Source organism: Heterodontus francisci, chromosome 10 (genome assembly GCF_036365525.1).
Source record: "Heterodontus francisci isolate sHetFra1 chromosome 10, sHetFra1.hap1, whole genome shotgun sequence".
Lineage (NCBI taxonomy): Eukaryota > Metazoa > Chordata > Chondrichthyes > Heterodontiformes > Heterodontidae > Heterodontus > Heterodontus francisci.
The window spans coordinates 104,758,014-104,770,575 of record NC_090380.1 but is presented as its reverse complement, the minus strand read 5'-3'; the positions used below and the strand labels follow the sequence as shown (position 1 = coordinate 104,770,575).

Here is a 12,562-nt window from a genome sequence, read left to right as displayed (position 1 = left end):
GGGATGTCTCAGATCGGCTGCAGAACATTCTGAAGGGGCAGGGTGAACAGCCAGTTGTCGTTGTGCACATAGGCACCAATGATATAGGTAAAAAACGGGATGAGGTCCTACAAGCAGAATTTAGGGAGTTAGGAGCCAAGTTAAAAAGTAGGACCTCGGAGGTAGTAATCTCAGGATTGCTACCAGTGCCACGTGATAGTCAGAGTAAAAATGAAAGAATAGTCAGGATGAATGCGTGGCTGGAGAGATGGTGCAGGAGGGAGGGGTTCAGATTTTTGGGACATTGGGACCGGTTCTGGGGGAGGTGGGACTATTACAAATTGGACGCTCTACACCTGGGCCGGACTGGAACCAATGTCCTTGGGGGTGCTTTTGCTAACGCTGTTGGGGAGGGTTTAAACTAATGCGGCATGGGAATGGGAACCAAATGAGGAGGTCAGTGGACAGTAAGGAGGTAGTAACTAAAGCCTGTAAGGAACTAGATAATGAAGTCAGCGTGACTAAAGGAAAGAGTAGGCAGGGAGCAGATGATGAACGCAAAGGGACTGGTGGTCTGAGGTGCATTTGTTTTAATGCAAGAAGTGTAGTAGGTAAGGCAGATGAACTTAGGGCTTGGATTAGTACCTGGGAGTATGATGTTATTGCTATTACTGAGACTTGGTTGAGGGAAGGGTATGATTGTCAAATAAATATCCCAGGATATCGATGCTTCAGGCGGGATAGAGAGGGAGGTAAAAGGGGTGGAAGAGTTGCATTACTGGTCAAAGAGGATATCACAACTGTGCTGAAGGAGGACACTATGGAGGACTCGAGCAGTGAGGCAATATGGGCAGAACTCAGAAATAGGAAGGGTGCGTTAACAATGTTGGGGCTGTACAACAGGCCTCCCAACAGCAAGCGTGAGATAGAGGTACAAATATGTAAACAGATTATGGAAAGATGTAGGAACAACAGGGTGGTGGTGATAGGAGATTTTAATTTTCCCAACATTGACTGGGATTCACTTAGTGTTAGAGGTCTAGATGGAGCAGAATTTGTAAGGAGCATCCAGGAGGGTTTTCTAGAGCAGTATGTAAATAGTCCAACTCGGGAAGGGGCCATACTGGACCTGGTGTTGGGGAATGAGCCCGGCCAGGTGGTTGAAGTTTCAGTAGGGGACTATTTTGGGAATAGTGATCACAATTCCGTAAGTTTTAGAATAATCATGGACAAAGACGAGAGTCGTCCGAAAGGAAGAGTGCTAAATTGGGGGAAGGCCAACTATACCAAAATTCGGCAGGAGCTGGGGAATGTAGATTGGGAGCAGCTGTTTGAAGGTAAATCCACATTTGATATTTGGGAGTCTTTTAAAGAGAGGTTGATTAGCGTGCAGGAGAGACATATTCCTGTGAAAATGAGGGATAGAATTGGCAAGATTAGGGAACCATGGATGACAGGTGAAATTGTGAGACTAGCTAAGAGGAAAAAGGAAGCATACGTAAGGTTTAGGAGGCTGAAGAAAGACGAAGCTTTGAAAGAATATCGGGAATGTAGGACCAATCTGAAACGAGGAATTAAGAGGGCTAAAAGGGGTCATGAAATATCTTTAGCAAACAGGGTTAAGGAAAATCCCAAAGCCTTTTATTCATATATAAGGAGCAAGAGGGTAACTAGAGAAAGGATTGGCCCACAAGTCCCCAGGTCCGGATGGGATCTATCCCAGGTTACTGAGGGAAGAGAGAGAGGAAATAGCTGGGGCCTTAACAGATATCTTTGCAGCATCCTTAAACACGGGTGAGGTCCCGGAGGACTGGAGAATTGCTAATGTTGTCCCCTTGTTGAAGAAGGGTAGCAGGGAAAATCCAGGTAATTATAGACCGGTGAGCCTGACGTCAGTGGTAGGGAAGCTGCTGGAGAAGATACTGAGGGATAGGATCTATTCCCATTTGGAAGAAAATGGGCTTATCAGTGATAGGCAACATGGTTTTGTGCAGGGAAGGTCATGTCTTACCAACTTAATAGAATTCTTTGAGGAAGTGACAAAGTTCATTGATGAGGGAAGGGCTGTAGATGTCATATACATGGACTTCACTAAGGCGTTTGATAAGGTTCCCCATGGTAGGCTGATGGAGAAAGTGAAGTCGCATGGGGTCCAGGATGTACTAGCTAGATGGATAAAGAACTGGCTGGGCAACAGGAGACAGAGAGTAGCAGTGGAAGGGAGTTTCTCAAATTGGAGACGTGTGACCAGTGGTGTTCCACAGGGATCTGTGTTGTTTGTGATATACATAAATGATTTGGAGGAAAGTATAGGTGGTCTGATTAGCAAGTTTGCAGACGACACTAAGATTGGTGGAGTAGCAGATATTGAAGGGGACTGTCAGAGAATACAGCAGAATATCGATAGATTGGAGAGTTGGGCAGAGAAATGGCAGATGGAGGGCAAATCAGGCAGATCAGGGCAAATGCGAGGTGATGCATTTTGGAAGATCCAATTCAAGAGTGAAGTATACAATAAATGGAAAAGTCCTGGGGAAAATTGATGTGCAGAGAGATTTGGGTGTTCAGGTCCATTGTTCCCTGAAGGTGGCAACGCAGGTCAATAAAGTGGTCAAGAAGGCATACGGCATGCTTTCCTTCATCGGACGGGGTATTGAGTACAAGGGTTGGCAGGTCATGTTACAGTTGTATAAGACTTTGGTTCGGCCACATTTGGAATACTGCGTGCAGTTCTGGTCGCCACATTACCAAAAGGATGTAGATGCTTTGGAGAGGGTGCAGAGGAGGTTCACCAGGATGTTGCCTGGTATGGAGGGTGCTAGCTATGAAGAGAGGTTGAGTGGATTAGGATTATTTTCATTAGAAAGACGGAGGTTGAGGGGGGACCTGATTGAGGTGTTCAAAATCATGAGAGGTATAGACAGGGTGGATAGCAAGAAGCTTTTTCCCAGAGTGGGGGATTCAATTACAAGGGGACACGAGTTCAAAGTGAAAGGGGAAAAGTTTAGGGGGGATATGCGTGGAAATTTCTTTACGCAGAGGGTGGTGGGTGCCTGGAACGCGTTGCCAGCGGAGGTGGTAGACGCGGGCACGATAGCGTCATTTAAGATGTATCTAGACAGATACATGAATGGGCAGGAAGCAAAGAGATACAGACCCTTAGAAAATAGGCGACATGTTTAGATAGAGGATCTGGATCGGCGCAGGCTTGGAGGGCCGAAGGACCTGTTCCTGTGCTGTAATTTTATTTGTTCTTTGTTCTTTGCTTCAGCTTTCATATGCTAATTGACTGTGCAGGAGAACTAAATCACGTAATATTGCATCACCTCCCTGACGATATGCAGATTAGCATAAACCTATATTTAAATGAATTTATTTAGCATACTAAAAAATACACTGTCACAACAATTAGCTCTGGTGTAATTAGCCCATGGCTGATACATGTTGTTGCAGCAGAACAGAAAAAAAATCACTTTACACCTATCTGTGCTTTATCTGGTTTTCATATTAAATGTCTGAAATGGAAAGGGTTTAATTCCTCAGTTCAAAAAGTCTTGCATTTTGTTGATTGGGTGGTGCACTGGTTTCGGCAGTGACCTTTTACCTCTACTATAATAAGAACAAGAAATGCTGGAAATACTCAGCAGGTCTGGCAGCATCTGTGGAGGGAGAAGCAGAGTTAACGTTTCAGGTCAGTGACCCTTCTTAAGAAGACCCATCTTAAGAAGAGTCACTGACCTAAAGTGTTAACTCTGCTTCTCTCTCCACAGATGCTGCCAGACCTGCTGAGTATTTCCAGCATTTCTTGTTTCTATTTCATATTTCCAGCATCTGCAGTATTTTGCTTTTATTTTACCTCTACTACCTGGGTTCAGATCCAGACGGATACAAATTCTATCTTCAAGATCCCATATGAAAGAGATTGGGTAGGTTCAGTCCAGTTCCTGGTGGGAAAGGAGCATGAAGCAGGGCAAGAACTTGGTTTTTTCACCACATTTCAGATTTCCACTCTGAATTTTGTGTTCCAGTAAGGTGAAAAGCATTAGTGCTGTTCCACTTTGAGCACTCAATAGGCATTCTGAGTTAGATTTGCCAGTTGAGTGCCATTTTATGCTGTGCTGGATTGAGGTTGCCGGGTTCATTTCACACAGGAACGTTACCCTTCATGTGACATGCCGTCAACCTGAGATGGATTTGAACCCAGTCCTAGAGGTGAAAGATCAGTGCCTAGACCATGGCAACACTCATCCCTTCCCTCACTCAAATTGAATACTTTATGTCTGACAATGAAAATGGATCCAACATCCAAAAAAAACATTTGTTTTTGTTTTAATTGTCTAGATACAAAGAGCACGCAGATGGATATTTGCAACTGCACATGGTCCGCTATGAAACTGTTGAGCTGACACAACAGATCATCAAGGACCTGGAGAAGAGGCGTGGGCCCCGGCGGAAGGTGACTGAAATGTGTCTCCATGCACCGGAATCCCGCCGCAAGACTCTCTCTGTGAAGCCCGCCGCTGGCAAAGCAGGCAAGGTGGAGGAGGACTACCTCGCTGCCGCCACTCGACTGAGGCGCACAGGACACCAGGAAACCACCAACCCATCAGCCAAGACCACACCAAAGGCCCTTCAACCGGTGCAGTTTGACTCTCAAGAGCCTCCAAAAAGGGGTGAGCAGGATGTAGGGATTTCTGGAGGCGACTCTCCTGTCTACTGTGTCCTCAGTAATGTAGCCCAGACAGCGCCCGACCTACCTACTGCTCCTGAAAGGAATGAAGATGTCTCCTCCCTCGACCCTGTTGAAACGCTGGAGAAAGTAGCGCGAGGTCTTGGGATCCAGATAATCGGATAGTCACTGGTGCTGGTAGCAAATCGGTAAAACCCTGATCCCTAACTTCTTTAAAGGATAGTTGCTGAAATAAAGCAGGGGTTGGAGTTAAAATTTAACAGGGCCCTGCTGACTACATTATCAGAAATGAGAGGCTGCTGCTTCTTGCTGCAGTTTTCAGGTGCTTCAGAAAAGCAACAACTGGATAAAATTCTTATTTTGCCTTCTGCACAAAGTTGCAGTCCGTCCTGCGAAGCATGTTTCAGCGGCGAAGGGAGGGGAACCTAGGCCACCATTCTCATTCTAGCCAGTTTGTGAGGCCTGAGCAGACACAACAGAACCGAAGATAAAATAAATACAAGGATTTCTGCAACTAGGGAAAAAACACTTTTTTTTTAAATGGCACAGGAGTGGGTGGGGAAGATTCCTCCACAGACCTTTACCTGTTGTTTCTTTCCTTGTGCCACACACAAGACGGGCTGAGCACGTAGCTGGTGTTGTGGGAAACCCGGATGCAAAGCCTGTATATCCACAGCTGCCATTTAATAGCTGCTGCATGTGTGTGGATCTATTTTCCACATGAATGTGGCATTTCATAAACAAAACATATAATTCAGAGCCTTCATTCTATTTTCTTTGGAATGGGAAAAAGGTGGTCTCTAACTCTGTATCTATCTGTTTGTCTCTCTCTCTCTCTCTAACTGTAGATCATTGCCAGTATTGCTGCTCTTGGCAGGAAGGAAGAGCTTGATCTGCAGTTGTATTGTTGGGATTGAGGAAATGACAAGATAGTTTCAGATGATGAGGGCCTTTCCTGCCAGAAAAGCAGCCAACAACAACCTGCATTTATGTAGCACCTTTTGAATGTAGAAAATCTTCCCAAGATGCTTCACGGAAGAATAATAGACACCAAGCCAAAGAAGGAAATATTAGGAGCCTGTTTCATCATTACAATATCCAAATGTTTTTTAAAATAAGTCCAGTATCCTGGCTACAGCCACTTGTCCTGTCAACCTGCTCCAGCTGTTGATCCCTCTCAATAAAGAAATACTTGTGGGTGTCTGTTCACAATTGCCCTTCCCAGCACTGAACCCTTGTCTCTTACTTTTGTATCTTACTGTATTGACACAAACTTACTTTATCCCATTTAAGTAACTTGTATCTCCGTATGGTCCCTCATGAGATGTCACTTTTTTGGCTGCAGAGCCAGGGCTGATGTGCACATGAACTTGTGTGTCTGCTGCACTGTGTGGCTCAGTGATATCTTTTACTCTCTCTCTTTTTAAATTTATTCAAGAAGGCACGGCACAGATGTGAATTTTGACATCAGGCCAGGCGTCGTCTAAGACCTGTTCTTCCGAGCATTACATGAAGATTAAGTGGCTGCCAAATGGGCTGAGGGCTCAACCACTGCACTGTTTGGTCCCCAGCTGGCTGGTTGGCTGAATGACTTCGAGAGATGACTCAATGGTGAGTGGGCCATGTTGTCAGTTCTGTTTCAGTGATGTTTGTTTTTCCCAGTGTGTGGTGAACCTACCCTGTGAGATATTCTCATTTTGTCAGTTGCAACCCGCTTTATGTCAATCACCTTTTCCTCCTTTCTCACTAAACACAATTTTTTTTTAATGAGTTTTTAATAAAGATTTCTTGAAGAGAAATGTTCTAAAGTGAGGAGCATGACTCAGATTTACCTTTAGTTGCACTTCAACAGATACATTTTTTAAAAAAAGGGTGTGCTTGGGTTTCTAAAGCTTCATATGTTCTTGTTTTTGAGAACTTTCCAACATTTGGCAATAGCTCTATGCCTCCTGCTGCAACCGATGAGCAGCCCGCACTCTTGGACAGTAATAAACTGCTTTGCGCTGTGATGCTTGGATCAATGCCCCATTTATATCAAAGTGCTGCCTCCATCTGTGACACAGAACCATCCCGGCATCAGAGGTAAATAGCCAGTGGTTGCCATCAGTACAGTTCTTAGTCTTGCTTCACCTGCATACTCCCTTCGCCTTCAGCCTGACAATGGGGGATGATTGGTGCCTGTTAGCGTGAAGTTGTGACTTGGAGCGATTGTCCATCTGCAAGTTTATGCCCTTCACTGTGAATGGAGAGACCCAGCTTGTTCATTAATGTCCTTCAGTGAAAGAAACCTGCCACCCAAATCCTGTTTGCCCTATATGTGACTGCAATTCCACTGCAGTAACTGCTTGCTGAAATGGCCAATCTAGATACTAAGAGCAACTAAGGGTGAGCAATAAACGCCAGTCTTGCTAGTGATGCCCATATCCCAAGAGTGAATAATATCTTTTCTAAAATTTGAAATGGAGCATCCCATCACATTGTGGGACTGCTACAACTGAAGCCCCAGAAACTCTGCTTAATGTTATTAAACAGAATTACCCTGGTCAGTTCACTTGGGCCTAGTGTAGGCTCTACAGTGTTTGTCCAACTGCAGCTTTGCCCATTTTTAAGCCCCTTTCCGTGTTGCCAGGACATGTAGAGGATAAGGCATGAGACTTGTGGCATCTGGACTGGGCTTATTACTTTTGGCTGAGGCCCAAAACTTCCAATCAGTGTTGCATTACAGAATCCTCCAGTAACTTTGCACCTTCAGGAAGTCAAACAACAAAGTGACACATGTGGGTGTTTTCCTCCCACAAACAGTGCCAGCAGCAATATTTTGTTCTGATAATGCAGCACGTTGTACAGAACCCTTTATAAACTGCTCCTCCTTTTGCGTACTGCCAGCAACACGGCCTTAAATGTAAGGGCAGGTCTCGTTTCCAAGGGAAGTTGCCAAGCTCCCAAACCCAAGTTTGGACTTGAAATGGAATTTTGGCTTCATTGAAAATTTGTTGAAGGCTTGCTAACCAACATTGCCACATCATAAGCCAGAAATAAAATGGTGAGGTGAGGAGGAGCAAGGTGATAGGAGGAACAGAGTTCGAATTTATCACTCAGATGTTTGGTGTTTTGGTTTACATTTTAGAAATTTTTGGATAGCTTACTGGAAAAAAAAAGGCTATCCGGTTTATAAACTGGATAAGTGGCTGAGCCATTTCTGACATTGTTACTTACCTTGGGTCCAGTTTACAGCCTAAACTACACACTGGTGCCTTCTGTATTAAATTGTATTAACTGCTATCTGTAAAACGTTAAAAGTTATGAGCCAGTGAAACTTTCCATCAAATGGAAGTTTTCTAAACTGTGAAATGACGTTGGGTGTTTACATTTTAACTCAATATCCTGTCAATTAGATAAGTTGTAAACTGTGTGGTCACTAGGATTGCAGTAAAGCATTCGTAGTGTTAGTTTAAAATCTCTATATTGTGTCCTCTTGAACTGTGGAAAATACCCAGTATTATAATAATAGAGTTTGACATTGCAAACTTTGACAGTTTATAATGGCAGCATGACGTTGCTGGTATTGAAAAGGTTGCCACTGGTAACTAGTAGTGGTGAGAGCAGTTTGAGGTGTTCCAAGCCCTTTGCAGAGCTTTACTAGTTAGTCGGGCTTCCCACCATGCCAGTGTTAAAATATATTGTTTGTAATTGTGAATGAATCTCGCACGGGAACATGTGTATGTATACTGGTTTCTAGGATTTTGCTGCAGTCTATTGCAACTCGTGGGCTCAAGTCAGCCTGGTGACAGCACTGTTATAAACATGACTCACCTTGAGCTGACTGAGGTGTGGGGTATTTTTTTAAGAGCCTGCACTCCAAACAGAGAGCCTCACCTACCAGGAGCACACTCCCACGCAGCCCTGCGAGTGCAGACTTGTAAAGTCAACATTTGTGTGTATGACAGATATTTAATACTGTGTTATTTGTAATAGCTTTTGATTGCGGTTGCCACTGAAGGTTATAGTGTTAATTACTTATAACAAGGTCTCTGTAGCTAGAGACATTATTTCTGTATACAAAAGTTTTGATAAATCAAGGTTTACTTTATTATTATTTGACAGACCTTTGTTGTAATTAACATGCCTGCTCAGTACTTCTGATCCCCACCTATGTCATTGCCAGTGCTGCGGAGGAATTTACCAGCATGTGTGTACATTAAGCTCACCACCACTTTTTCTCAAGGGTATCTGGGGATGGACAATAAATCCCAACCTTGCTAGAAACACCCTTATCCTAAGAATGATTTTTTTAAAAGTACACTCTCTATACATCGGCTTTGTAAACAAACATTCCTGGCATTTTAAGAGCACTCAGGGTTCATTGTATCAACGAAAGCACCATTGGATCTTTAATGGACAATATTGTGCCTCATCTAATCTCATTTTGAGGTGCCACACCCAGTAAAGCAGAAGATTTTTTTTAAACTAGAATTGCTCAATTATGTTTTTTTCTCTGTTTAAAAGCAATTTATAAGTGGTTTGTACTGTATAGGAAATGCGAGTGGTGGGGTGTTTATATTCTAACTGCTCAATATCAAGTGATAAACTCACTATGGAATGTGGTGTTGTCTTCCTTTGCCTCCTGCCTGGATACATTGAGTTTTATGGGGACTTTGATTGCTTGGTGGACACCTAACAGTTACAGGGGTGGTTTTCTGCATGAGTTATTAGGACCTCCCATCATGCATGCGAGAGGTACAATATATTTTTGTAATTGTGAATGAATCTCACTCGGGGACGTTTTGCTGCCAAATTATGAACAATTACGAGCTACAGTTCAGCTTCGATGGCACTGCCTGACGTGTGCAGCCCTAACTAACCCATTTATCATCTTGCAGGTGTTTGCCAGTAGCATTTTGGTGTGTAGTTCTAAAGTAGTTTCTGCCACGTCTAATCCATTATTTTAGTATAGAGTTAGGCTGTTTTTGCACTACACTAGCCTGTTCCTGGTAGCTGTACATTGCGGATTGCAAATCTTCAGGAGAGTGTTCAACTCGTGTATGTACTCTTGCATACAGCTCTACTCTGTTGAGGCTATATTTCATAACAGAGTGTGTTTCTGAAATGCTCATGATATTCAGCGGACCATTTAATTTTTTAAAAAGACTTAAATTTCTGTGGTGCCTTAACATGTTTCCTGTAGACATGCCCTATATAGTACTTCACAAACCATGAATAGCTTACAAAGTAGAGTTGCTAGTTGTTATGTGATCAGATTGGACAGGCTAATTTGCTTAAGCACTTGTTTATACCTCCCATGAGTTCGATTCCACACAAACGCCTAGCCTTTGAGCAGTGTGAAGCTGGGTTTCAGTGTGTTGTGGAATCAGTTGTGGGTCTGACTCTGGAGTTAACGTTGCCAGGTAAATGCCAGTCCATGTGCAAAACTGAACACAGATACAAAATTAAACTGGATTCTGATTTCTGATGACTGACCAGTGTGGAGGTTCCTGAAATACCTTGACTTCTAATTATAATTTTATCCATATTTCCCATATAAATGTTAAAACGTTCCATATTAACAAACTCTGTCCTCTGCTCCCATGCCAAATGATTAATTCTGATGTTCGCCCTTGCTAACCTAACTTTCTCAGTCCGTACAGATACCATTAACACAGAATGGAAGACTGTCAATAATTGTATAACCCTGTCATATGTTCACAAGAGCAGCATACAGTCTTCAAATAAAAACATTTTATATATTTTTAATTGCTTCAAAGGATCAGAAATGTTTTAGTGTCTTTGTTTCCTGTGAGGGTTTTTGTGATAATGCTTTTTAGTGACAGAGGTACACTTATGTTTGTAAATCATAATTTGTGCACATTGCACACATGTGTATAGTTGGAAACGTAAAAGTTTTTGAGGTGTTTAAGATGGTTTACTGCTTTCTCTCAGTCTCTTTGTTCATGGAATGCGCCTCTGCTGCCTCAAGTATTTCTAAATAATCAGGCCAAAATACGAAAGAGAAAATTGGGAGTGGCAAATGAAATCAATTGATACCAACAATGTGTTCAGTATGCTTTCAGAAATCGGCCACGTTTATTCTCCATCAATTAAGAATACATTACAGGTACTTTTTGTTAGTGTTGCTATGAAAAATTCCTATTGTTATCTCTCCTCTCTTGCGCAGGTAGGCTTTCGGTAACTGAATTCGAATAGGAATTGCTAGACGGGGAAAAGGCCAAGGTCCATCTAGTTTGCCTTCTTTCAGCCTGATAGTCACATGGTATGATGACTGAGTTGTTGACCAATTAACTGTAATAATCTGTTCGACAGCATTGACATAGCCTGTGAAATACAGCAGGCTTGTTATACAGTGCTATGTTAAGATTGGCTGCCTTTTTAAAAAAAAAGAAAATGCATTGTGGAAAAGCCAAACTGATTGATAGAAAGTTTGTATATTAGTAACCTGTTGATCTGTCTGAATTGCTGCGACTGAGACAACAGAGGGAAGATATCCTGTTTTCTCTTTGGAGTTTGTTCTTTACACATGTCCTTTTTATAATTTGTTACAAACACAGAACAAAATAAATTTTACCCCTGCCCCCATTGTCTTCCTATCGTACACTGTGCTGTAATACTTTTAAATGGATGCAAATTCCACTGAATGTTATCTGAAATGTTACATTATCTTGAGTCATAATAAAATCAGTAACTATTGTACAGGTTATGACTGAGTTTTTAAATAAGTATGCACTGATTTGTTTTTATAGAAGTTGCCTTTTATAAACTTAATTCTTCTCACTTTTTATATTTCAAGTAAAATTCCTTTTTTTTTCTTGTAAGTAGTTACTATCTGATATATTAAAGGTCTTGCATATAGTGCTGACATCTTGTGTCTCACTTCCTGTGTCTCACTTTACAGTCACACTTATATTCATCTGGCCTATGCCACACTTTTCTTCCGATGAAGGGTCACTGACCCGAAACGTTAACTCTGCTTCTCTTTCCACAGATGTTGCCAGTCCTGCTGAGTGATTCCAGCATTTCTTGTTTTTATTTCAGATTTCCAGCATCCGCAGTATTTTGCTTTTACCACACTTTTCTATCATGGTTAAACTTAATTTTGCTCTCCTTTTGATTTAAGTCCTCCAAGCCTCATTTATCATATTGCTGTTACGTACGTACCTCTGAAGCATCCTAGCTCTGTCTGCACAACAACTCCATATAGTCACCTGCCAAAGTGGCTTCGGAGGGTGCCTCTGTCCCCACCTCCTTCCCACCCAGAGCCAATATGACTGCAGCCCCACCAGTTGAAGGCCATGTTAAAGATCAAATTCTGCTTCTGATATTAAAAGCAGCCAAGAAATTTTAAACCAGCTATCATAAAGGGTGAGAATGATGTGTTTCTCATTCCTGCAGGAGGGGATCTCTCACAAAGGGTTTCCTGTGACAGCTGTGTTATTTAAAACATACTGCTCCATTTATAGTTTAAATATTAAATCTTCTTCTTTGGCCTCCTTGTCTTGAGAGACGATGGGTAAGCGCCTGGAGGTGGTCAGTGGTTTGTGAAGCGGCGCCTGGAGTGGCTATAAAGGCCAATTCTAGAGTGACAGACTCTTCCACAGGTGCTGCAGATAAAATTGATTGTCGGGGCTGTTACACAGTTAAATAACTTGCATTTATATAGCACTTTTGTCAGCCATAGCTCAGTTGGTAGCAACTTGCCTCTGAGTCAGAAGATTCTAGTTCAAGTCCCACTCCAGGACTTGAGCACAAAAATCATGGCTGATATTCCAGTACTGAGAGAACACTGCACTGTTGGAGCTGCTGTCTTTCAGATGCAATATTAAACTGAGGCCCTGTCTGCTGTCAGGTGGGCGTAAAATATTCCATGACACAACTTTGAAG

At 42.6% G+C, this 12,562-nt stretch overlaps 1 protein-coding gene across 8 annotated transcripts in view; it reads left to right on the top strand.

Annotated features, from left to right (window-relative positions):
• LOC137374702 (histone H4 transcription factor-like) overlaps window positions 1-11,427 on the top strand; it is a 40,013-nt gene extending 28,586 nt beyond the window's left edge. For 2 of the 8 annotated variants that reach the window (XM_068041233.1, XM_068041229.1), the window contains 2 exons: window positions 4,321-4,857; window positions 6,108-11,427. In XM_068041233.1, the coding sequence (XP_067897334.1) occupies window positions 4,321-4,834 (514 nt within the window). In that variant the 3' untranslated portion in view covers window positions 4,835-4,857; window positions 6,108-11,427. Of the gene's footprint in view, window positions 1-4,320; window positions 4,858-5,517 lie in introns of all 8 variants that reach the window. The other 6 variants (XR_010975887.1, XM_068041236.1, XM_068041235.1 and 3 more) reach the window with 6 other exon arrangements.
• The last annotated feature ends 1,135 nt before the right edge of the window (window positions 11,428-12,562 follow it).